At 40.3% G+C, this 27,870-nt stretch overlaps 1 protein-coding gene across 2 annotated transcripts in view; it reads right to left on the bottom strand.

Moving 5' to 3' along the window:
- Positions 1-714: 714 nt before the first annotated feature.
- LOC128638501 (oocyte zinc finger protein XlCOF7.1) overlaps positions 715-27,870 on the bottom strand; it is a 134,437-nt gene continuing 107,281 nt past the window's right edge. For both annotated transcript variants that reach the window (XM_053690490.1, XM_053690489.1), the window contains exons 8-11: positions 27,393-27,455; positions 27,020-27,127; positions 3,190-3,297; positions 715-2,084 (exon numbers count right to left, since the gene is read on the bottom strand). In XM_053690490.1, the coding sequence (XP_053546465.1) occupies positions 1,393-2,084; positions 3,190-3,297; positions 27,020-27,127; positions 27,393-27,455 (971 nt within the window). In that variant the 3' untranslated portion in view covers positions 715-1,392. The remainder of the gene's footprint in view (positions 2,085-3,189; positions 3,298-27,019; positions 27,128-27,392; positions 27,456-27,870) is intronic.

The raw sequence follows: 27,870 nt of genomic DNA, 5'->3' as shown, positions 1-27,870 counted from the left end.
TCATTATATCTATCATAAAACCCCTAATTTGGTATGAAATATAGCTATTGGAATTTCACAGAGATACTTCAAAAGTCTGCACCTACAGAGACCTTGTACGGATTTCAAATGGCAATAAGATATGTATAAAGCGCTGACTGTATAGGGATGTGGTGAAATTGTCTCTATCTGTTACATAGTATTGTTTATATAAGAATGTCACACCCGCTGGATTGTTTTTTTTTTGTGTTTTTCTTGTAATCTGATTCTCTGTGTTTGCCCTGTTATATGAAGTACATACCGAATTGGTCAATAAAGATAAATTTAAAAAAAAAAAAAAAAAAAAAAATTTCACAGATTTCTGTAAATTTGAGTTGCCTTAATAGTCTTGTAATCCTTGTGTTTAAAAAGCCACCCTATCAAATTTTGCCAAGCATTAAAATATAAAAAAACTTATCCTACTTGCTCTACAACACTACATTCTCTGTATAAACACATCTTAGAAATTCTTATTCCTACCTTTTAGCATTCTGCAATTCAAATTTTTCTTCCCCAACTTGAGATTTTTTTTTTATTCTGTTGAACAGTAATATAGTGAAAATAACGTATGAATTATCTGTACTAGTCTTAATTTTAGGAAGTGTTCTTTTTAGTACGGAGATCAATGAAAGCCCATAGTGAAAATGAATATGTAAAAATGTTAATAAAATACAAAACATAAAAAATAGCCTTGAGTACAAAACAAAAAAGACAAATTTTTGTTATTCTCAAACATATTCAGGTAAATTGTACAGTGTAATAATTAGTCAAGTAAGTAACAGACAATTCTTTTTTACATTTTGCTTTTTCCCCACCAATGGGGTTGAAGCACTTAGCATATAACTTTAGATTTAAAAGATTAATAAAAGCGGATATTATCCAAATTAAAAATGTACATTTAATTAACCAGGAAGATGAGAGGCTAAGACCTTGACCTGTCCAGACCTTGAGTTTTGAAAACTATTGCAGTTGGCAGAATAACCATGTGTGTAAGTCTTTCCTCTGAAGAGTTCAACGTGTTTTATCATGTTCCTTATGCTATTTATATTCCAGAAGTTCCTGGGGAATCCAGGAGTGCAATGCTTCGATTTTGAACTAGCATGCAGAGAAAGTTTTCATTTTTTTTCCCCACAAAAGGCCCCAATCAGTAGCTGCAGGTATCTCATATTAAAACAGATGTGATTAAACTAAAAACGTGAAAAAGGCAAATCTAATGAAGGAACGTAATTTGTTTGGGGGATAAAAGCTTCCTTTGATACAAAATATTTAAACTTAATGGAATAAAAAACGGTCTTCAAAAAGGTGGTTATTCATATCATTTCCTTTTTTTGGCGGAGGAGAAACAGGATGTGTCGGACGTATTTCCTTTGGGTTTCAAAGGAATATCCCACCAGCTGAAACATTTACAACATTCAGTAAAGTAGGGGGAGGATTAGTCATGTGTCTGTGATGTTTCTCCTTATGTCGCATAAGAATATATGATCTGCTGAAACATTTCCCACAATCAGAACACGGAAATGGTCTTTCACCTGTGTGAGTCCTTTTATGAGTAACAAGATTTACTTTATGGACAAAACATTTTCCACAGTCAGAACATGCAAAGGGTTTTATTCCACTGTGAATTTTTTGATGTCTAGTAAGGCTTGAATTCCGGTTAAATTGTTTACCACATTCAGGACAAGCAAATAATTTTTCTCTTGTGTGGATTCTCTTATGTGCAACAAGATTTGAATTGTTGCTAAAACATTTACCACATTCAGAGCAAATAATTGATTTTTCTCCTGTACGAATCACTTGATCCGTGATGAACGAATGAATGGCTGATCCGCTGTTTATACCTTTAGCACTCTCACTGCCGTTATACCACAGATTTCTTTCTTCATGTGGGTTTGAATCCATAGCCATCATTTTCACAGATTTGATCACACTGTTTGGCGTATTTTGCTCTATGTGGTTTGCTCCTTGATAAATCTGGTTAACACCGACCTCTGGTATAGCCCGATCTGGTGAAAATGGGTAAATATGCTCTCCAAACGTGTTCCATGTCATGTATCCATCTGTTGTATCTATTGGAAAGAAAATAACCAGGTATAATATAAGATAAACCATTGTCAACATAGATCCTACAGATTGAAACCAAATAGTAACATATCACCAGATGTGCTCTACAAAACCCTAACAAAATGATAGTGTGGTGCGGTAATAAAGTTATACATACTAGAATCTAAATTTCTTCATTGTGAATATGGAAAAAAACTTCTCTCTTCATACTTCCTGACTTAATTATATAATCACAAAGAAGGCAGGAGCCAGCTTGTATAAAATAAAATCCAAGATTTATTAGGCATAATTAAAACGCCTCGTAGGCTTGACAGTACAACATGATTATGGCTGAGTGCCGAAACATGTAAGCCGTTGGTGTCACGCTCACACACCTCCTTTTGTTTGATGCTGTACTGTCAAGCCTACAAGGCGTTTTAATTATGCCTAATAAATCTTGGATTTTATTTTATACAAGCTGGATTCTGCCTTCTTTGTGACTTTACTTTTACACCAGCCTTGGATCCGCTCTTGTCCCTGTATATCAGTTGTAAACCTGGGTGAAGAGTGAGCACCGCCCCCCGACCGGAGATCCAGGACACGTCACGTTTGACGTCAGGGTGCACGCCTGGAAATCAAGGAGCGCTGTTGGAGCTTAACAGCCGATGCCGGATGCTTTGGAGCTACTAGCTCACCGATACGATTTCGGTTTTGACCACATAGGTCCCCGGCCAGTCTGGAGTTTTTCCTCAGGAGCACCGCACAGCATATCGCAGGATTCCCAGGGGGCGGAAACGGCTCAATTGGGGTAAGTCCCGGGAACAGCTTTGTTTGTTCACAACTTACGTTTATTTGTATTCATCTGCATATTAGAGGAGTATTCCTTTTCTTTCCATATATTGCTGCTTAATTATATAATGCCAGGAACTACTGCTAAAGACAGCTGCTGACGATTTAAAATGCAATACTCCAATGTTTTAGATTTATATGACCTTCCAAGTATGTCAGCTGCTATCTCCGACATGCAGTAATAGTATTATAGCTATAACAGGATGCTAAGAGGGTAAAAAAAAAAAGAAGATTTCACACAAAAGATAAAGCAAAGGCAGAAATAAGATGATTTTTAATCACCTGTCCAGGTGTCTGATAGGATTTTCACTTTCTGAACATTCTTGTCATCACTTTCATCGTCGTCATCTTCCTCCTCAACAACAGACACATAGTATAGATTTTCCAGACCTGTGAATTGCAAGTGATTTCAATGAGTATACACAGCTTCTGTGCACTGTTAAATCATTTGTGTAACACTGTGGAATTTCATTAAAGATAATTGATAGGCCTGCTTACTGCATGCACTAGTATACAATAGTAATAGTAGGCACATAAAAGCAAAAGAGTGCAGAAAGAAAATGGTCTGTGCTATATGCAAGCAATAGTGCACATATAAAATGCTTACAATATGTGTTTAGCCTCTGCAAATGTGTTAAACACATAGTCAGAGCCCCTGCTGGGAACTATCTGAACACATCTGATGAGACAGTGAACGTTCATTATGTCATGTCCCTTTAAAGGGACACTGAACCCAAATTTTTTCTTCGCGGTTCAGATAGAGCATGAAATTGTAAGCAACTTTCTAATTTACTCCTATTATCAAATTTTCTTCATTCTCTTGGTATCTTTATTTGAAATGCAAGAATGTAAGTTTAGATGCAGGCCCATTTTGGTGAACAACCTGTACCCAGAAAAAGCTTAGATGTCTTATTTTTCAAATAAAGACAACAAGAGAACAAAGAAAAACAGAATTTATGCTTACCTGATAAATTACTTTCTCCAACGGTGTGTCCGGTCCACGGCGTCATCCTTACTTGTGGGATATTCTCTTCCCCAACAGGAAATGGCAAAGAGCCCAGCAAAGCTGGTCACATGATCCCTCCTAGGCTCCGCCTTCCCCAGTCATTCGACCGACGTAAAGGAGGAATATGCATAGGAGAAATCATATGATACCGTGGTGACTGTAGTTAGAGAAAACAGAATTTATGTTTACCTGATAAATTACTTTCTCCAACGGTGTGTCCGGTCCACGGCGTCATCCTTACTTGTGGGATATTCTCCTCCCCAACAGGAAATGGCAAAGAGCCCAGCAAAGCTGGTCACATGATCCCTCCTAGGCTCCGCCTTCCCCAGTCATTCGACCGACGTAAAGGAGGAATATTTGCATAGGAGAAATCATATGATACCGTGGTGACTGTAGTTAAAGAAAATAAAAAATCAGACCTGATTAAAAAACCAGGGCGGGCCGTGGACCGGACACACCGTTGGAGAAAGTAATTTATCAGGTAAACATAAATTCTGTTTTCTCCAACATAGGTGTGTCCGGTCCACGGCGTCATCCTTACTTGTGGGAACCAATACCAAAGCTTTAGGACACGGATGAAGGGAGGGAGCAAATCAGGTCACCTAGATGGAAGGCACCACGGCTTGCAAAACCTTTCTCCCAAAAATAGCCTCAGAAGAAGCAAAAGTATCAAATTTGTAAAATTTAGTAAAAGTGTGCAGTGAAGACCAAGTCGCTGCCTTACATATCTGATCAACAGAAGCCTCGTTCTTGAAGGCCCATGTGGAAGCCACAGCCCTAGTAGAATGAGCTGTGATTCTTTCAGGAGGCTGCCGTCCGGCAGTCTCGTAAGCCAATCTGATGATGCTTTTAATCCAAAAAGAGAGAGAGGTAGAAGTTGCTTTTTGACCTCTCCTTTTACCAGAATAAACAACAAACAAAGAAGATGTTTGTCTAAAATCCTTTGTAGCATCTAAATAGAATTTTAGAGCACGAACTACATCCAAATTGTGCAACAAACGTTCCTTCTTTGAAACTGGATTCGGACACAAAGAAGGCACGACTATCTCCTGGTTAATGTTTTTGTTAGAAACAACTTTCGGAAGAAAACCAGGTTTAGTACGTAAAACCACCTTATCTGCATGGAACACCAGATAAGGAGGAGAACACTGCAGAGCAGATCATTCTGAAACTCTTCTAGCAGAAGAAATTGCAACCAAAAACAAAACTTTCCAAGATAATAACTTAATATCAACGGAATGTAAGGGTTCAAACGGAACCCCCTGAAGAACTGAAAGAACTAAATTGAGACTCCAAGGAGGAGTCAAATGTTTGTAAACAGGCTTGATTCTAACCAGAGCCTGAACAAAGGCTTGAACATCTGGCACAGCTGCCAGCTTTTTGTGAAGTAACACAGACAAGGCAGAAATCTGTCCCTTCAAAGAACTTGCAGATAATCCTTTCTACAAACCTTCTTGAAGAAAGGATAGAATCTTAGGAATTTTTACCTTGTCCCAAGGGAATCCTTTAGACTCACACCAACAGATATATTTTTTCCATATTTTGTGGTAGATTTTTCTAGTTACAGGCTTTCTGGCCTGAACAAGAGTATCAATGACAGAATCTGAGAACCCTCGCTTTGATAAGATCAAGCGTTCAATCTCCAAGCAGTCAGTTGGAGTGAGACCAGATTCGGATGTTCGAACGGACCTTGAACAAGAAGGTCTCGTCTCAAAGGTAGCTTCCATGGTGGAGCCGATGACATATTCACCAGGTCTGCATACCAAGTCCTGCGTGGCCACGCAGGAGCTATCAAGATCACCGATGCCCTCTCCTGATTGATCCTGGCTACCAGCCTGGGGATGAGAGGAAACGGCGGGAATACATAAGCTAGTTTGAAGGTCCAAGGTGCTACTAGTGCATCTACTAGAGTCGCCTTGGGATCCCTGGATCTGGACCCGTAGCAAGGAACCTTGAAGTTCTGACGAGAGGCCATCAGATCCATGTCTGGAATGCCCCACAATTGAGTAATTTGGGCAAAGATTTCCGGATGGAGTTCCCACTCCCCCGGATGAAATGTCTGACGACTCAGAAAATCCGCTTCCCAATTTTCCACTCCTGGGATGTGGATTGCAGACAAGTGGCAGGAGTGAGTCTCCGCCCATTGAATGATTTTGGTCACTTCTTCCATCGCCAGGGAACTCCTTGTTCCCCCCTGATGGTTGATGTACGCAACAGTCGTCATGTTGTCTGATTGAAACCGTATGAACTTGGCCTTTGCTAGCTGAGGCCAAGCCTTGAGAGCATTGAATATCGCTCTCAGTTCCAGAATATTTATCGGGAGAAGAGATTCTTCCCGAGACCAAAGACCCTGAGCTTTCAGGGGTCCCCAGACCGCGCCCCAGCCCACCAGACTGGCGTCGGTCGTGACAATGACCCACTCTGGTCTGCGGAAGCTCATCCCCTGTGACAGGTTGTCCAGGGACAGCCACCAACGGAGTGAATCTCTGGTCCTCTGATCTACTTGTATCGTCGGAGACAAGTCTGTATAGTCCCCATTCCACTGACTGAGCATGCACAGTTGTAATGGTCTTAGATGAATTCGCGCAAAAGGAACTATGTCCATTGCCGCTACCATCAAACCTATTACTTCCATGCACTGCGCTATGGAAGGAAGAGGAACAGAATGAAGTATTTGACAAGAGTTTAGAAGTTTTGATTTTCTGGCCTCTGTCAGAAAAATCCTCATTTCTAAGGAGTCTATTATTGTTCCCAAGAAGGGAACCCTTGTTGACGGAGATAGCGAACTTTTTTCTACGTTCACTTTCCACCCGTGAGATCTGAGAAAGGCCAGGACAATGTCCATGTGAGCCTTTGCTTGTGGAAGGGACGACGCTTGAATCAGAATGTCGTCCAAGTAAGGTACTACTGCAATGCCCCTTGGTCTTAGCACCGCTAGAAGGGACCCTAGTACCTTTGTGAAAATTCTTGGAGCAGTGGCTAATCCGAACGGAAGTGCCACAAACTGGTAATGCTTGTCCAGGAATGCGAACCTTAGGAACCGATGATGTTCCTTGTGGATAGGAATATGTAGATACGCATCCTTTAAATCCACCGTGGTCATGAATTGACCTTCCTGGATGGAAGGAAGAATTGTTCGAATGGTTTCCATTTTGAACGATGGAACCTTGAGAAACTTGTTTAGGATCTTGAGATCTAAGATTGGTCTGAATGTTCCCTCTTTTTTGGGAACTACGAACAGATTGGAGTAGAACCCCATCCCTTGTTCTCCTAATGGAACAGGATGAATCACTCCCATTTTTAACAGGTCTTCTACACAATGTAAGAATGCCTGTTTTTTTATGAGGTCTGAAGACAATTGAGACCTGTGGAACCTCCCCCTTGGGGGAAGTCCCTTGAATTCCAGAAGATAACCTTGGGAGACTATTTCTAGTGCCCAAGGATCCAGAACATCTCTTGCCCAAGCCTGAGCGAAGAGAGAGAGTCTGCCCCCCACCAGATCCGGTCCCGGATCGGGGGCCAACATCTCATGCTGTCTTGGTAGCAGTGGCAGGTTTCTTGGCCTGCTTTCCTTTGTTCCAGCCTTGCATTGGCCTCCAGGCTGGCTTGGCTTGAGAAGTATTACCCTCTTGCTTAGAGGACGTAGCACTTGGGGCTGGTCCGTTTCTGCGAAAGGGACGAAAATTAGGTTTATTTTTGGCTTTGAAAGACCTATCCTGAGGAAGGGCGTGGCCCTTGCCCCCAGTGATATCAGAGATAATCTCTTTCAAGTCAGGGCCAAACAGCGTTTTCCCCTTGAAAGGAATGTTAAGCAATTTGTTCTTAGAAGACGCATCCGCTGACCAAGATTTTAGCCAAAGCGCTCTGCGCGCCACAATAGCAAAACCAGAATTTTTCGCCGCTAACCTAGCCAATTGCAAAGTGGCGTCTAGGGTGAAAGAATTAGCCAATTTGAGAGCATGAATTCTGTCCATAATCTCCTCATAAGAAGAAGAATTATTATTGAGCGCCTTTTCTAGTTCATCGAACCAGAAACACGCTGCTGTAGTGACAGGAACAATGCATGAAATTGGTTGTAGAAGGTAACCTTGCTGAACAAACATCTTTTTAAGCAAACCCTCTAATTTTTTATCCATAGGATCTTTGAAAGCACAACTATCTTCTATGGGTATAGTGGTGCGTTTGTTTAGAGTAGAAACCGCCCCCTCGACCTTGGGGACTGTCTGCCATAAGTCCTTTCTGGGGTCGACCATAGGAAACAATTTCTTAAATATGGGGGGAGGGACGAAAGGTATACCGGGCCTTTCCCATTCTTTATTTACAATGTCCGCCACCCGCTTGGGTATAGGAAAAGCTTCGGGGGGCCCCGGGACCTCTAGGAACTTGTCCATTTTACATAATTTCTCTGGAATGACCAAATTCTCACAATCATCCAGAGTAGATAACACCTCCTTAAGCAGAGCGCGGAGATGTTCCAATTTAAATTTAAATGTAATCACATCAGGTTCAGCTTGTTGAGAAATTTTCCCTGAATCTGAAATTTCTCCCTCAGACAAAACCTCCCTGGCCCCCTCAGACTGGTGTAGGGGCACTTCAGAACCAATATCATCAGCGTCCTCATGCTCTTCAGTATTTTCTAAAACAGAGCAGTCGCGCTTTCGCTGATAAGTGGGCATTTTGGCTAAAATGTTTTTGATAGAATTATCCATTACAGCCGTTAATTGTTGCATAGTAAGGAGTATTGGCGCACTAGATGTACTAGGGGCCTCCTGTGTGGGCAAGACTGGTGTAGACGAAGGAGGGGATGATGCAGTACCATGCTTACACCCCTCACTTGAGGAATCATCTTGGGCATCATTTTCTCTAAATTTTGTGTCACATAAATCACATCTATTTAAATGAGAAGGAACCTTGGCTTCCCCACATACAGAACACAGTCTATCTGGTAGTTCAGACATGTTAAACAGGCATAAACTTGATAACAAAGTACAAAAAACGTTTTAAAATAAAACCGTTACTGTCACTTTAAATTTTAAACTGAACACACTTTATTACTGCATATGTGAAAAAGTATGAAGGAATTGTTCAAAATTCACCAAAATTTCACCACAGTGTCTTAAAGCCTTAAAAGTATTGCACACCAAATTTGGAAGCTTTAACCCTTAAAATAACGGAACCGGAGCCGTTTTTATATTTAACCCCTTTACAGTCCCTGGTATCTGCTTTGCTGAGACCCAACCAAGCCCAAAGGGGAATACGATACCAAATGACGCCTTCAGAAAGTCTTTTCTATGTATCAGAGCTCCTCACACATGCATCTGCATGTCATGCTTCCCAAAAACAAGTGCGCAATAGAGGCGCGAAAATGAGACTCTGCCTATGATTAGGGAAAGCCCCTAGAGAATAAGGTGTCCAATACAGTGCCTGCCGGTTATTTTACATAGTTCCCAAGATTAAAATAATTCCTCAAGGCTATGGAGTATAAAATATGCTTATATATAAATCGTTTTAGCCCAGAAAATGTCTACAGTCTTAAAAGCCCTTGTGAAGCCCTTTTTTCTCTTCATGTAATAAAAATGGCTTACCGGATCCCATAGGGAAAATGACAGCTTCCAGCATTACATCGTCTTGTTAGAAATGTGTCATACCTCAAGCAGCAAAAGTCTGCTCCCTGTTTCCCCCAACTGAAGTTAATTCCTCTCAACAGTCCTGTGTGGAAACAGCCATCGATTTTAGTAACGGTTGCTAAAATCATTTTCCTCTTACAAACAGAAATCTTCATCTCTTTTCTGTTTCAGAGTAAATAGTACATACCAGCACTATTTTAAAATAACAAACTCTTGATTGAATAATAAAAACTACAGTTAAACACTAAAAAACTCTAAGCCATCTCCGTGGAGATGTTGCCTGTACAACGGCAAAGAGAATGACTGGGGAAGGCGGAGCCTAGGAGGGATCATGTGACCAGCTTTGCTGGGCTCTTTGCCATTTCCTGTTGGGGAGGAGAATATCCCACAAGTAAGGATGACGCCGTGGACCGGACACACCTATGTTGGAGAAAATAATTCATCAGACCTGATTAAAAAACCAGGGCGGGCCGTGGACCGGACACACCGTTGGAGAAAGTAATTTATCAGGTAAGCATAAATTCTGTTTTCTCCAACATAGGTGTGTCCGGTCCACGGCGTCATCCTTACTTGTGGGAACCAATACCAAAGCTTTAGGACACGGATGATGGGAGGGAGCAAATCAGGTCACCTAGATGGAAGGCACCACGGTTTGCAAAACCTTTCTCCCAAAAATAGCCTCAGAAGAAGCAAAAGTATCAAATTTGTAAAATTTGGTAAAAGTGTGCAGTGAAGACCAAGTCGCTGCCTTACATATCTGATCAACAGAAGCCTCGTTCTTGAAGGCCCATGTGGAAGCCACAGCCCTAGTGGAGTGAGCTGTGATTCTTTCAGGAGGCTGCCGTCCGGCAGTCTAATAAGCCAATCGGATGATGCTTTTAAGCCAAAAAGAGAGAGAGGTAGAAGTTGCTTTTTGACCTCTCCTTTTACCAGAATAAACAACAAACAAAGAAGATGTTTGTCTAAAATCCTTTGTAGCATCTAAATAGAATTTTAGAGCACGAACTACATCCAAATTGTGCAACAAACGTTCCTTCTTTGAAACTGGATTCGGACACAAAGAAGGCACAACTATCTCCTGGTTAATATTTTTGTTAGAAACAACTTTCGGAAGAAACCCAGGTTTAGTACGCAAAACCACCTTATCTGCATGGAACACCAGATAAGGAGGAGAACACTGCAGAGCAGATAACTCTGAAACTCTTCTAGCAGAAGAAATTGCAACCAAAAACAAAACTTTCCAAGATAATAACTAATATCTACGGAATGTAAGGGTTCAAACGGAACCTCTTGAAGAACTGAAAGAACTAAATTGAGACTCCAAGGAGGAGTCAAAGGTTTGTAAACAGGCTTGATTCTAACCAGAGCCTGAACAAAAGCTTGAACATCTGGCACAGCCGCCAGCTTTTTGTGAAGTAAAACAGATAAAGCAGAAATCTGTCCCTTCAAAGAACTTGCAGATAACCCTTTCTCCAAACCCTCTTGTAGAAAGGATAGAATCTTAGGAATTTTTACCCTGTTCCATGGGAATCCTTTCGATTCGCACCAACAGATATATTTCTTCCATACTTTATGGTAAATTTTCCTAGTTACAGGCTTTCTAGCTTGAATAAGAGTATCAATGACAGAATCTGAGAACCCACGCTTTGATAAAATCAAGCGTTCAATCTCCAAGCAGTTAGTTGGGGCGAGGCCAGATTCGGATGTTCGAACGGACCTTGAACAAGAAGGTCCCATCTCAAAGGTAGCTTCCATGGTGGAGCCGATGACATATTCACCAGGTCTGCATACCAAGTTCTGCGTGGCCACGCAGGAGCTATCAAGATCACCGAAGCCCTCTCCTGATTGATCCTGGCTACCAGCCTGGGAATGAGAGGAAACGGTGGGAATACATAGGCTAGGTTGAAGGTCCAAGGTGCTACTAGTGCATCCACTAGAGTCGCCTTGGGATCCCTGGATCTGGACCCGTAGCAAGGAACCTTGAAGTTCTGACGAGACGCCATCAGATCCATGTCTGGAATGCCCCATAATTGAGTTATGTGGGCAAAGATTTCAGGATGGAGTTCCCACTCCCCCGGATGAAAAGTCTGACGACTCAGAAAATCCGCTTCCCAATTTTCTACTCCTGGGATGTGGATTGCAGACAAGTGGCAGGAGTGAATCTCCGCCCATTGAATTACTTTGGTCACTTCTTCCATCGCCAGGGAACTCCTTGTTCCCCCCTGATGGTTGATATATGCAACAGTCGTCATGTTGTCTGATTGAAACCGTATGAATTTGGCCTTTGCTAGTTGAGGCCAAGCCTTGAGAGCATTGAATATCGCTCTCAGTTCCAGAATGTTTATCGGGAGAAGAGATTCTTCCCGAGACCATAGACCCTGAGCTTTCAGGGAGTTCCAGACCGCGCCCCAGCCCACCAGACTGGCGTCGGTCGTGACAATGACCCACTCTGGTCTGCGGAAGCTCATCCCTTGAGACAGGTTGTCCAGGGTCAGCCACCAACGGAGTGAATCTCTGGTCCTCTGATCTACTTGGATCGTCGGGGACAAGTCTGTATAATCCCCATTCCACTGTCTGAGCATGCACAGTTGTAATGGTCTTAGATGAATCCGCGCAAAAGGAACTATGTCCATTGCCGCAACCATCAAACCTATTACTTCCATGCACTGCGCTATGGAAGGAAGAAGAACAGAATGAAGTACTTGACAAGAGCTTAGAAGTTTTGATTTTCTGGCCTCTGTCAGAAAAATCTTCATTTCTAAGGAGTCTATTATTGTTCCCAAGAAGGGAACTCTTGTTGACGGGAATAGAAAACTTTTTTCTACGTTCACTTTCCACCCGTGAGATCTGAGAAAGGCTAGGACAATGTCCGTGTGAGCCTTTGCTTGTGGCAGAGACGACGCTTGAATTAGAATGTCGTCCAAGTAAGGTACTACTGCAATGCCCCTTGGCCTTAGCACCGCTAGAAGGGACCCTAGTACCTTTGTGAAAATTCTTGGAGCAGTGGCTAATCCGAATGGAAGTGCCACAAACTGGTAATGCCTGTCCAGAAAGGCGAATCTTAGGAACCGATGATGTTCCTTGTGGATAGGAATATGTAGATACGCATCCTTTAAATCCACCGTGGTCATGAATTGACCTTCCTGGATGGTAGGAAGAATTGTCCGAATGGTTTCCATTTTGAACGATGGAACCCTGAGAAATTTGTTTAGGATCTTGAGATCCAAAATTGGCCTGAATGTTCCCTCTTTTTTGGGAACTATGAACAGATTGGAGTAAAACCCCATCCCTTGTTCTCCTAATGGAACAGGATGAATCACTCCCATTTTTAACAGGTCTTCTACACAATGTAAGAATGCCTGTCTTTTTATTTGGTCTGAAGACAATTGAGACCTGTGGAACCTTCCCCTTGGGGGTAGTTCCTTGAATTCCAGGAGATAACCTTGAGAAACTATTTCTAGCGCCCAAGGATCCCGAACATCTCTTGCCCAAGCCTGAGCGAAGAGAGAGAGTCTGCCCCCCACCAGATCCGGTCCCAGATCGGGGGCCAGCATCTCATGCTGTCTTGGTAGCGGTAGCAGGCTTCTTGGCCTGCTTACCCTTGTTCCAGCCTTGCATCGGTCTCCAGGCTGGCTTGGTTTGAGAAGAATTACCCTCTTGCTTAGAGGATGTAGAGCTTGAGGCTGGTCCGTTTCTGCGAAAAGGACGAAAATTTGTTTTATTTTTAGCCTTAAAAGACCTATCCTGAGGAAGGGCGTGGCCCTTTCCCCCAGTGATGTCTGAAATAATCTCTTTCAAGTCAGGGCCAAACAGCGTTTTCCCCTTGAAAGGGATGTTAAGCAATTTGTTCTTGGAGGACACATCCGCTGACCAAGACTTTAGCCAAAGCGCTCTGCGCGGCACAATAGCAAAACCTGAATTTTTCGCCGCTAATCTAGCTAATTGCAAAGTGGCGTCTAAGGTAAAAGAGTTAGCCAATTTAAGTGCTTGAACTCTGTCCATAACCTCCTCATAAGAAGATGCTTTATTGAGCGACTTTTCTAGTTCTTCGAACCAGAAACACGCTGCTGTAGTGACAGGAACAATGCATGAAATTGGTTGTAGAAGGTAACCTTGCTGAACAAACATCTTTTTAAGCAAACCCTCTAATTTTTTATCCATAGGATCTTTGAAAGCACAACTATCTTCTATGGGGATAGTGGTGCGTTTGTTTAGAGTAGAAACTGCCCCCTCGACCTTGGGGACTGTCTGCCATAAGTCCTTCCTGGGGTCGACCATAGGAAATAATTTCTTAAATATAGGGGGAGGGACAAAAGGTATGCCGGGCCTTTCCCATTCTTTATTTACAATGTCCGCCACCCGCTTGGGTATAGGAAAAGCTTTGGGGGGCACCGGGACCTCTAGGAACTTGTCCATCTTACATAATTTCTCTGGAATGACCAAATTGTCACAATCATCCAGAGTAGATAACACCTCCTTAAGCAGAGCGCGGAGATGTTCCAATTTAAATTTGAATGTAATAACGTCAGGTTCAGCTTGTTGAGAAATTTTTCCTGAATCTGAAATTTCTCCCTCAGACAAAACCTCCCTGGCCCCTTCAGACTGGTGTAAGGGCATGTCAGAACCATTATCATCAGCGTCCTCATGCTCTTCAGTATCTAAAACAGAGCAGTCACGCTTTCGCTGATAAGCGGGCATTTTGGCTAAAATGTTTTTAATAGAATTATCCATTACAGCCGTTAATTGTTGCATAGTAAGGAGGATTGGCGCACTAGATGCACTAGGGACCTCCTGAGTGGGCAAGACTGGTGTAGACATGGAAGGAGACAAAAAAGGGCGGGCCTCATGGACTCTTGCTAATATGAAAGAAATGAATTTATCAGGTAAGTTCTTACATAAATTATGTTTTCTTTCATGTAATTAGCAAGAGTCCATGAGCTAGTGACGTATGGGATAATGATTACCCAAGATGTGGATCTTTCCACGCAAGAGTCACTAGAGAGGGAGGGATAAAATAAAGACAGCCAATTCCTGCTGAAAATAATCCACACCCAGAATAAAATTTTAATGAAAAAACATAAGCAGAAGATTCAAACTGAAAACACTGCCTGAAGTACGTTTCTACCAAAAACTGCTTCAAAAGAAGAAAACACATCAAAATGGTAGAATATAGTAAAATTATGCAAAGAGGACCACGTTGCTGCTTTGCAAATCTGATCAACCGAAGCTTCATTCCTAAACGCCCAGGAAGTAGAAACTGACCTAGTAGAATGAGCTGTAATCCTTTGAGGCGGAGTGTTACCCGACTCAACATAGGCATGATGAAATAAAGATTTCAACCAAGATGCCAAAGAAATGGCAGAAGCTTTCTGGCCTTTTCTAGAACCGGAAAAGATGACAAATAGACTAGAAGTCTTTCGGAAAGACTTAGTAGCTTCAACATAATATTACAAAGCTCTAACAGCATCCAAAGAATGCAATGATTTCTCCTTAGAATTCATAGGATCAGGACATAATGAAGGAACCACAATTTCTCTACTAATGTTGTTAGAATTCACAACCTTAGGTAAAAAATTCAAAAGAAGTTCGCAGCACCGCCTTATCCTGATGCAAAATCAGAAAAGGAGACTCACAAAAAAGAGTAGATAATTCAGAGACTCTTCTGGCAGAAGAGATGGCCAAAAGAAACAAAACTTTCCAAGAAAGTAATATAACGACCAACGAATGCATGGGTTCAAAAGGAGGAGCTTGAAGAGCCCCCAGAACCAAATTCAAACTCCAAAGAGGAGAAATTGACTTAATGACAGGTTTTATACGAACCAAAGGTTGTACAAAACAATAAATATCAGGAAGATTAGCAAACCTTCTGTGAAAAAGAACAGAAAGAGCAGAGATTTGTCTTTCAAGGAACTTGCGGACAAACCTTTATCTAAACCATCCTGAAGAAACTGTAAAATTCTCGGTATTCAAAAAGAATGCCAAGAAAAAAGATGAGAAAGACACTAAGAAATATAAGTCTTCCAGACTCTATAATATATCTCACTAGATACAAATTTACGAGCCTGTCACATAGTATCAATCACAGAGTCAGAGAAACCTCTTTGACCAAGAATCAAGCGTTCAAACTCCATACCTTAAAATTAAGGTTTTGAGACAGAAAGACTGGTCTTAACGGAAGAGTCCACAGCTGGCAAGAGGCCATCCGGACAAGATCCGCATACCAAAACCTGTGAGGCCATGCTGGAGCTACCAGCAGGACAAACGAGCATTCCTTTAGAATATTGGAGAATACCCTTGGAAGAAGAACTAGAGGCGGAAAGATATAGGCAGGATGACACTTGTAAGGAAGAAATAATGCATCCACTGCCTCCGCCCGAGGATCCCGGGATCCGGACAGATACCAGGGAAGTTTCTTGTTTAGATGAGAAGCCATCAGATCTATTTCTGAGAGTTCCCACATTTGAACAATCTGAGGAAATACCTCTGGGTGAAGAGACCATTCGCCCAGGTGCAACGTTTGGCGACTGAGATAATCCGCTTTCCTATTGTCCATACCTGGGATATGAACCGCAGAGATTAGACAGGAGCTGGATTCCGCCCAAACCAAAATTCGAGATACTTCTTTCATAACCAGAGGACTGTAAGTCCCTCCTTGATGATTGATGTATGCCACAGTTGTGACATTGTCTATCTGAAAACAAATGAACAACTCTCTCTTCAGAAGAGGCCAAGACTGAAAAGCTCTGAAAATTGCACGGAGTTTCAAAATATTGATCGGAAATCTCACCTCCTGAGATTCCCAAACCCCTTGTGCCGTCAGATACCCCCACACAGCTCCCCAACCTGTAAGACTTGCATCTGTTGAGATTATAGTCCAGGTCGGAAGAACAAGAAGCCCCCTGAACTAAACGATGGTGATCTGTCCACCATGTCAGAGAGTGTCGTATAATCGGTTTAAAGATATTAATTGAGATATCTTTGAGTAATCCCTGCACCATTGGTTCAGCATACAGAGCTGAAGAGGTCGCATGTGAAAACGAGCAAAGGAGATCGCATCTGATGCGGCAGTCCTAAGACCTAAATTTTCCATGCATAAGGCTACCAAAGGGAATGATTGTGACTGAAGGTTTTGACAAGCTGATATCAATGTTAAACTTCTCTTGTCTGACAAGGACAGAGTCATAGACACTGAATCTATCTAGAAACCTAAAAAAGGTTACCCTTGTCTGAGGAATCAATGAACTGATTGGTAAATTGAACCTCCAACCATGAACTTGAAGAAACAACACAAGTCGATTCGTATGAGATTCTTCGAAAATGAGAAGACTGAGCAAATACCAAGATATCGTCCAAATAAGGAAATACCAAAACCCTGTTCTCTGATTACAGAAAGAAGGGCACCGAGAACCTTTGAAAAAGATTCTTGGAACTGAGGCTAGGCCAAACGGAAGAGCCAAAAAAACTGGTAATGCTTGTCTAAAAAGAGAATCTCAGACACTAAAAGTGATCTGGATGAATCGGAATATGCAGATACACATCCTGTAAATCTATTGTAGACATATAATGCCCTTGCTAAACAAAAAGCAGGATAGTCCTACAGTAACCATCTTGAATGTTGGTATCCTTACATAACGATTCAGTATTAATAGATCCGGAACTGGTCTGAAGGAATTGACCTTCTTTGGTACAATGAAGAGATAAAATAAAACCCCAGCCCCTGTTCCAGAACTGGAACTGGCATAATTACTCCAACCAACTCTAGATCTGAAACACATTTCAGAAATGCTGAGCCTTTGCTGTGTTAACTGGGACACGGGAAAGAAAAAAATCTCTTAGCAGGAGGCCTTAACTGAAGCCAATTCTGTACCTTTCTGAAACAATGTTCTGAAACCAGAGATTGAGAACGGAATTGATCCAAATTTCTTTGAAGAAAACGTAATCTGCCCCATACCAGCTGAGCTGGAATAAGGGCCGCACCTTCATGGGTACTTAGGAGCTGGCTATAGATTTCTATAAGGCTTGGATATATTCCAAACTGGAAATAGTTTCCAAACTGATACCGCTCCTGAGGATAAAGGATCAGGCTTTTGTTCCTTGTTGAGAGGAAAGGAACGAAAAAGATTATTAGACCTAAATTTACCTTAGATTTTTTTATCCTTTGGTAAAAAAGTTCCCTTCCTTCCAGAAACAATTGAGATAATAATTTAATACCCTGGAAAGAAAGGGAAAGCAAAGTTGACTTAGAAGACATATCAGCATTCCAAGTTTAATCCATAAAGCTTTTCTAGCTAAAATAGCTAGACACATATACCTGACATCAACTCTAATGATATCAAAAGATGGTATCACCAATAAAATTATTAGCATGTTATAGAATAATAATAATGCTATAAAATTATGATCTGTTACTTGTTGCGCTAAAGCTTCTAAACAAAAAGTTGAAGCTGCAGCAACATCCGCTAAAAATATAGCAGGTCTAAGAAGATTACCTGAACATAAGTAAGCTTTTCTTAAATAAAGTACTATCTGCCGTAGGAATAGTAGTACATTAAGCAGGAGTAGAGACAGCCCCATAACCTTAGGGATTTTGTCCCAAAAAAACTCTAATCTGTCAGATGGCACAGGATATAATTGCTTAAACGTTTAGAAGGAGTAAAAGAATTACCCAAATTATTCCATTCCCTGGAAATTACTTCAGAAATAGCATCAGGGAGATTAAACACTTCTGGAATAACTACAGGAGATTTAAAAACCTTATTTAAACGTTTAAATTTAGTATCAAGAGGACCAGAATCCTCTATTTCTAATGCAATTAATACTTCTTTAAATAAAGAACGAATAAATTCCATCTTGAACAAATACAAAGATTTATCAGTATCAGAATGATGATGTTCATTTAAAAATTCATCTGAAAAAAGAGAAGTTTTAAAAGACTTTTATGTAAACTAGAAGGAGAAATAACAGACATAGCCTTCTTAATGGATTTAAAAAAATAAAATCTCTTATGTTTATCAGGAACACTCTGAAAATTAGATGTTGACGGAACAGCAACAGGTAATGTAACAGTACTAAAGGAAATTTTATCTGCATTAATAAGTTTGTCATGACATGCAATACAAACAACAGCTGGAGAAACAGATACCAAAAAATTATAGCAGATACACTTAGCTTGGTAGCTCCAGCACTAGACAGCGATTTTCCTGTAGTATCTTCTGACTCAGATGCAACGTGAGACATCTTGCAATATGTAAGACAAAAAAACAACATATAAAGCAAAATTGATCAAATTCCTTAAATGACAGTTTCAGGAATGGGAAAAAAATGCCAAAGAACAAGCTTCTAGCAACCAGAAGCAATGAAAAAATGAGACTAAAATAATGTGGAGACAAAAGCGACGCCCATATTTTTTAGCGCCAAATCAGACGCCCACATTATTTGGCGCCTAAAATGCTTTTGGCGCCAAAAATGACGCCACATCCGGAACGCCGACATTTTTGGCGCAAAATAACGTCAAAAAATGACGCAACTTCCGGCGACACGTATGACGCCGGAAACGGAAAAGAATTTTTGCGCCAAAAAAGTCCGCGCCAAGAATGACGCAATAAAATGAAGCATTTTCAGCCCCCGCGAGCCTAACAGCCCACAGGGAAAAAAGAGTCAAATTTTTGAAGGTAAGAAAAAAATGATTAATTCAAATGCATTATCCCAAATATGAAACTGACTGTCTGAAAAATAAGGAAAGTTGAACATTCTGAGTCAAGGCAAATAAATGTTTGAATACATATATTTAGAACTTTATAAACAAAATGCCCAACCATAGCTTAGAGTGTCACAGAAAATAAGATTTACTTACCCCAGGACACTCATCTACATGTTTGTAGAAAGCCAAACCAGTACTGAAACGAGAATCAGCAGAGGTAATGGTATATATAAAGAGTATATCGTCGATCTGAAAAGGGAGGTAAGAGATGAATCTCTACGACCGATAACAGAGAACCTATGAAATAGACCCCGTAGAAGGAGATCACTGCATTCAAATAGGCAATACTCTCCTCACATCCCTCTGACATTCACTGCACGCTGAGAGGAAAACCGGGCTCCAACTTGCTGCGGAGCGCATATCAACGTAGAATCTAGCACAAACTTACTTCACCACCTCCATCGGAGGCAAAGTTTGTAAAAACTGAATTGTGGGTGTGGTGAGGGGTGTATTTATAGGCATTTTAAGGTTTGGGAAACTTTGCCCCTCCTGGTAGGAATGTATATCCCATACGTCACTAGCTCATGGACTCTTGCTAATTACATGAAAGAAAAACGTTTTAAAATAAAACCGTTACTGTCTCTTTAAATTTTAAACTGAACACACTTTATTACTGAATATGCGAAAAAGTATGAAGGAATTGTTCAAAATTCACCAAAATTTCACCACAGTGTCTTAAAGCCTTAAAAGAATTGCACACCAAATTTGAAAGCTTTAACTCTTAAAATAACGGAACCGGAGCCGTTTTTACATTTAACCCCTATACAGTCCCTGGTATCTGCTTTGCTGAGACCCAACCAAGCCCAGAGGGGAATACGATACCAAATGACGCCTTCAATAAGCTTTTTCAGTGGATCTGAGCTCCTCACACATGCATCTGCATGCCTTGCTTCTCAAAAACAACTGCGCATTAGTGGCGCGAAAATGAGGCTCTGCCTATGACTAGAAAAGGCCCCCAGTGAAAAAGGTGTCCAATACAGTGCCTGCCGTTTTTTTAACAGAATTCCCAAGATTAAAATAACTCTCCAAAGTTATAAACCATTAAATATGCTTATAAAGTAATCGTTTTAGCCCAGAAAAATGTCTACCAGTCTTTAAAGCCCTTGTGAAGCCCTTTATTCTTATATTAAAAATTAAGAAAATGGCTTACCGGATCCCATAGGGAAAATGACAGCTTCCAGCATTACCAAGTCTTGTTAGAAATGTGTCATACCTCAAGCAGCAAAAACATAATTTATGTAAGAACTTACCTGATAAATTCATTTCTTTCATATTAGCAAGAGTCCATGAGCTAGTGACGTATGGGATATACATTCCTACCAGGAGGGGCAAAGTTTCCCAAACCTTAAAATGCCTATAAATACACCCCTCACCACACCCACAATTCAGTTTAACGAATAGCCAAGAAGTGGGGTGATAAGAAAAAAGTGCGAAAGCATATAAAATAAGGAATTGGAATAATTGTGCTTTAAACAAAAAAATCATAACCACCACAAAAAAAGGGCGGGCCTCATGGACTCTTGCTAATATGAAAGAAATGAATTTATCAGGTAAGTTCTTACATAAATTATGTTTTCTTTCATGTAATTAGCAAGAGTCCATGAGCTAGTGACGTATGGGATAATGACTACCCAAGATGTGGATCTTTCCACACAAGAGTCACTAGAGAGGGAGGGATAAAATAAAGACAGCCAATTCCTGCTGAAAATAATCCACACCCAAAATAAAGTTTAATGAAAAACATAAGCAGAAGATTCAAACTGAAACCGCTGCCTGAAGTACTTTTCTACCAAAAACTGCTTCAGAAGAAGAAAATACAACAAAATGGTAGAATTTGGAAAAAGTATGCAAAGAGGACCAAGTTGCCGCTTTGCAAATCTGATCAACCGAAGCTTCATTCCTAAACGCCCAGGAAGTAGAAACTGACCTAGTAGAATGAGCTGTAATCCTATGAGGCGGAGTCTTACCCGACTCAACATAGGCAAGATGAATTAAAGATTTCAACCAAGATGCCAAAGAAATGGCAGAAGTTTTCTGGCCTTTCTAAAACCGGAAAAGATAACAAATAAACTAGAAGTCTTTCGGAAAGACTTAGTAGCTTCAACATAATATTTCAAAGCTCTAATAACATCCAAAGAATGCAACGATTTCTCCTTAGAATTCTTAGGATTAGGACATAATGAAGGAACCACAATGTCTCTACTAATGTTGTTGGAATTCACAACTTAGGTAAAAATTCAAAAGAAGTTCGCAACACCGCCTTATCCTGATGAAAAATCAGAAAAGGAGACTCACAAGAAAGAGCAGATAATTCAGAAACTCTTCTGGCAGAAGAGATGGCCAAAAGGAACAAAACTTTCCAAGAAAGTAATTTAATGTCCAATGAATGCATAGGTTCAAATGGAGGAGCTTGAAGAGCCCCCAGAACCAAATTCAAACTCCAAGGAGGAGAAATTGACTTAATGACAGGCTTTATACGAACCAAAGCTTGTACAAAACAATGAATATCAGGAAGAATAGCAATCTTTCTGTGAAAAAGAACAGAAAGAGCAGAGATTTGACCTTTCAAGGAACTTGCGGACAAACCCTTATCTAAACCATCCTGAAGAAACTGTAATATTCTCGGTATTCTAAAAGAATGCCAAGAAAAATGATGAGAAAGACACCAAGAAATATAAGTCTTCCAGACTCTATAATATATCTCTCTGGACACAGATTTACGAGCCTGTAACATAGTATTAATCACAGAGTCAGAGAAACCTCTTTGACCAAGAATCAAGCGTTCAATCTCCATACCTTTAAATTTAAGGATTTCAGATCCTGATGGAAAAAAGGAACTTGAGACAAAAGGTCTGGTCTTAACGGAAGAGTCCACGGTTGGCAAGAGGCCATCCGGACAAGATCCGCATACCAAAACCTGTGAGGCCATGCCGGAGCTACCAGCAGAACAAACGAGCATTCCTTCAGAATCTTGGAGATTACTCTTGGAAGAAGAACTAGAGGCGGAAAGATAGCAAGGATGATACTTCCAAGGAAGTGATAATGCATCCACTGCCTCCGCCTGAGGATCCCGGGATCTGGACAGATACCTGGGAAGTTTCTTGTTTAGATGAGAAGCCATCAGATCTATTTCTGGAAGTTCCCACATTTGAACAATCTGAAGAAATACCTCTGGGTGAAGAGACCATTCGCCCGGATGCAACGTTTGGCGACTGAGATAATCCGCTTTCCAATTGTCCATACCTGGGATATGAACCGCAGAGATTAGACAGGAGCTGGATTCCGCCCAAACCAAAATTCGAGATACTTCTTTCATAGCCAGAGGACTGTGAGTCCCTCCTTGATGATTGATGTATGCCACAGTTGTGACATTGTCTATCTGAAAACAAATGAACAACTCTCTCTTCAGAAGAGGCCAAGACTGAAGAGCTCTGAAAATTGCACGGAGTTCCAAAATATTGATCGGAAATCTCACCTCCTGAGATTCCCAAACCCCTTGTGCCGTCAGATACCCCCACACAGCTCCCCAACCTGTAAGACTTGCATCTGTTGAGATTATAGTCCAGGTCGGAAGAACAAAGAAGCCCCCTGAACTAAACGATGGTGATCTGTCCACCATGTCAGAGAGTGTCGTAAAATCGGTTTAAAGATATTAATTGAGATATCTTTGAGTAATCCCTGCACCATTGGTTCAGCATACAGAGCTGAAGAGGTCGCATGTGAAAACGAGCAAAGGAGATCGCATCTGATGCGGCAGTCCTAAGACCCAACATTTCCATGCATAAGGCTACCAAAGGGAATGATTGTGACTGAAGGTTTTGACAAGCTGATATCAATGTTAAACTTCTCTTGTCTGACAAGGACAGAGTCATAGACACTGAATTTATCTAGAAACCTAAAAAGGTTACCCTTGTCTGAGAAATCAATGAACTGATTAATAAATTGATCCTCCAACCAACTTGAAGAAACAACACAAGTCGATTCGTATGAGATTCTTCGAAAATGAGAAGACTGAGCAAGTACCAAGATATCGTCCAAATAAGGAAATACCAAAACCCTATTCTCTGATTACAGAAAGAAGGGCACCGAGAACCTTTGAAAAAAAATTTTGGAACTGAGGCTAGGCCAAACGGTAGAGCCACAAAACTGGTAATGCTTGTCTAAAAAGAGAATCTCAGACACTAAAAGTGATCTGGATGAATCGGAATATGCAGATACACATCCTGTAAATCTATTGTAGACATATAATGCTCTTGCTAAACAAAAGGCAGGATAGTCCTACAGTAACCATCTTGAATGTTGGTATCCTAACATAACGATTCAATAATGATAGATCCGGAACTGGTCTGAAGGAATTGACCTTCTTTGGTACAATGAAGAGATAAAATAAAACCCCAGCCCCTGTTCCAGAACTGGAACTGGCATAAATACTCCAGCCAACTCTAGATCTGAAACACATTTCAGAAATGCTGAGCCTTTGCTGTGTTAACTGGGACACGGGAAAGAAAAAAATCTCTTAGCAGGAGGCCTTAACTTGAAGCCAATTCTGTACCTTTCTGAAACAATGTTTCTGAAACCAGAGATTAAGAACGGAATTGATCCAAATTTCTTTGAAGAAAACGTAATCTGCCCCATACCAGCTGAGCTGGAATAAGGGCCGCACCTTCATAGGTACTTAGGAGCTGGCTATAGGTTTCTATAAGGCTTGGATATATTCCAAACTGGAAATAGTTTCCAAACTGATACCGCTCCTGAGGATGAAGGATCAGGCTTTTGTTCCTTGTTGTGAGGAAAGGAACGAAAATGATTATTTACCCTGGAAAGAAAGGGAAAGCAAAGTTGACTTAGAAGACATGTCAGCATTCCAAGTTTAATCCATAAAGCTTTTCTAGCTAAAATAGCTAGAGACATATACCTGACATCAACTCTAATGATATCAAAAGATGGTATCACCAATAAAATTATTAGCATGTTATAGAATAATAATAATGCTATAAAATTATGATCTGTTACTTGTTGCGCTAAAGCTTCTAACCAAAAAGTTGAAGCTGCAGCAACATCCGCTAAAAATATAGCAGGTCTAAGAAGATTACCTGAACATAAGTAAGCTTTTCTTAGAAAGGATTCAATTTTCCTATCTAAAGGATCCTTAAATGAAGTACTATCTGCCGTAGGAATAGTAATACATTAGCAGGAGTAGAGACAGCCCCATAACCTTAGGGATTTTTGTCCCAAAAAACTCTAATCTGTCAGATGGCACAGGATATAATTTGCTTAAACGTCTAGAAGGAGTAAATAAATTACCCAAATTATTCCATTCCCTGGAAATTACTTCAGAAATAGCATCAGGGAGATAAAACACTTCTGGAATAACTACAGGAGATTTAAAAACCTTATTTAAACGTTTACATTTAGTATCAAGAGGACCAGAATCCTCTATTTCTAATGCAAATAATACTTCTTTAAGTAAAGAACGAATAAATTCCATCTTGAACAAATACAAAGATTTATCAGCATCAACCTCTGAGACAGAAACCTCTGAACCAGAAGAACCATTATCAGTATCAGAATGATGATGTTCATTTAAAAATTCATCTGAAAAAAAGAGAAGTTTTAAAAGACTTTTATGCATACTAGAAGGAGAAATAACAGACATAGCCTTCTTAATGGATTTTAAAAAAAAAATAAAATCTCTTATGTTATCAGGAACACTCTGAAAATTAGATGTTGACAGAACAGCAACAGGTAATGTAACAGTACTAAAGGAAATTTTATCTGCATTAATAAGTTTGACATGACATGCAATACAAATAACAGCTGGAGAAACAGATACCAAAAGTTTATAGCAGATACACTTAGCTTGGTAGCTCCAGCACTGTGCAGTGATTTTCCTGAAGTATCTTCTGACTCAGTTGCAACGTGGAACATCTTGCAATATGTAAAAGAAAAAAACAACATATAAAGCAAAATTGATCAAATTCCTTAAATGACAGTTTCAGGAATGGGAAAAAAATGCCAGTGAACAAGCTTCTAGCAACCAGAAGCAATAAATAATGAGACTTAAATAATGTGGAGACAAAAATGACGCCCATATTTTTTAGCGCCAAAAAAGACGCCCACATTATTTGGCGCCTAAATGCTTTTGGCGCCAAAAATGACGCCACATCCGGAACGCCGACATTTTTGACGCAAAAAAAACGTCAAAAAATGACGCAACTTCCGGCGACACGTATGACGCCGGAAACAGAAAAAAAAATTTTGCGCCAAAAAAGTCCGCGCCAAGAATGACGCAATAAAATGAAGCATTTTCTGCCCCCGCGAGCCTAACAGCCCACAGGGAAAAAGTCAAATTTTTTAAGGTAAGAAAAAATGATTGAAACAAATGCATTTATCCCAAATATGAAACTGACTGTCTGAAAAATAAGGAATGTTGAACATTCTGAGTCAAGGCAAATAAATGTTTGAATACATATATTTAGAACTTTATAAATAAAGTGCCCAACCATAGCTTAGAGTGTCACAGAAAATAAGATTTACTTACCCCAGGACACTCATCTACATGTTTGTAGAAAGCCAAACCAGTACTGAAACGAGAATCAGCAGAGGTAATGGTATATATAAGAGTATATCGTCGATCTGAAAAGGGAGGTAAGAGATGAATCTCTACGACCGATAACAGAGAACCTATGAAATAGACCCCGTAGAAGGAGATCACTGCATTCAAATAGGCAATACTCTCCTCACATCCCTCTGACATTCACTGCACGCTGAGAGGAAAACCGGGCTCCAACTTGCTGCGGAGCGCATATCAACGTAGAATCTAGCACAAACTTACTTCACCACCTCCATCGGAGGCAAAGTTTGTAAAACTGAATTGTGGGTGTGGTGAGGGGTGTATTTATAGGCATTTTAAGGTTTGGGAAACTTTGCCCCTCCTGGTAGGAATGTATATCCCATACGTCACTAGCTCATGGACTCTTGCTAATTACATGAAAGAAAGTCTGCTCACTGTTTCCCCCAACTGAAGTTAATTCATCTCAACAGTCCTGTGTGGAAACAGCCATCGATTTTAGTAACGGTTGCTAAAATCATTTTCCTCTTACAAACAGAAATCTTCATCTCCTTTCTGTTTCAGAGTAAATAGTACATACCAGCACTATTTTAAAATAACAAACTCTTGATTGAAGAATAAAAACTACATTTAAACACCAAAAAACTCTTAGCCATCTCCGTGGAGATGTTGCCTGTGCAACGGCAAAGAGAATGACTGGGGAAGGCGGAGCCTAGGAGGGATCATGTGACCAGCTTTGCTGGGCTCTTTGCCATTTCCTGTTGGGGAAGAGAATATCCCACAAGTAAGGATGACGCCGTGGACCGGACACACCTATGTTGGAGAAAATTGATAATAGGAGTAAATTAGAAAGTTGCTTAAAATTGCATGCTCTATCTGAATCACGAAATAAAAAAAATTGGGTTCAGTGTCCCTTTAAGCTTAATAATAATAATAATAATAATAATAATAATCCGTTATCAATGGAGAGATACTTGTCTTGGACATAATGTGATTAGTGGACTACACAGTGTGAGGCAGTATTTTTAAACATCAGAAACTTGGCATCAAGGCTAAAATAAAGAATTATCCCTTAGACACAATGAACATACATTTCCCAGACATGGCATATAATACACTTTCCTCAGATGTGAGACAGGGATACTTACCTGAGCTCACACGGTCACAAGTATCCTGCTCTGAAGCTTCTAGCTGACTTCCTACACACAGCTTTTCTGTTTGTTCAGAATCTATTCCAGCTTCTGTTTTAATTTTACCTGGGAGAAAAAACAAACAAAAAAACTTTACTTATAGTGCAGCTGAACTTAAGAGGGACATGAAATCCTGATTTTACCTAGGGATGCTTTCAAACAAAGGATAACAAAAGAAGAAAGCAAATTAGATAATAAATATTATTAACCAAACAAAAACTATATATGGAACAAAATTCTGCTTTAGCAAAATAAAATGTCAATGCTTTTGGTTCCCCCATCAGCTTGACAATACAATGTGACAATGTATTTTATTTACGGGCACACTTACAAGATTTCTTCCAGTCTTTGGTCTCCCAAATCTCTCTGATTCCCTTCTGTCCCAATAGCCTTGCTGTTTGAAGAAAAACATTGGCATATTTAAAGGGACATACAAACAATATTGCAAGCGCAAACACAACAGCACCTCTGTACCAAAATCTGATTTATTGCATATCTATATTCTCTAAAGATCACAATGCAGTTATACTACTTAAAGGAACAGTCAACACCATATTTTTTGTTGTTTTTAAAAAGATAGATAATCCCTTTATTACGCATTCCCCAGTTTTGCATAACAAACAATTTTAATAATACACGTTTTACCTCTGTGGTTATCTTGTATCTAAGCCTCTACAAACTGCCCCCTTATTTCAGTTCTTTTGACAGATTTGCATTTTAGCCAATCAGTGCTCACTCGTATATAACTTCACGTGCGTGAGCTCAATGTTATCTATATGAATTAACTCCCTCTAGTGGTGAAAAACTGT

Source organism: Bombina bombina, chromosome 8, assembly GCF_027579735.1.
Source record: "Bombina bombina isolate aBomBom1 chromosome 8, aBomBom1.pri, whole genome shotgun sequence".
NCBI classification, from domain to species: Eukaryota; Metazoa; Chordata; class Amphibia; order Anura; family Bombinatoridae; genus Bombina; species Bombina bombina.
Note: the sequence above shows the minus strand (reverse complement) of the source record. Positions and strands in the feature narration are given on the sequence as shown.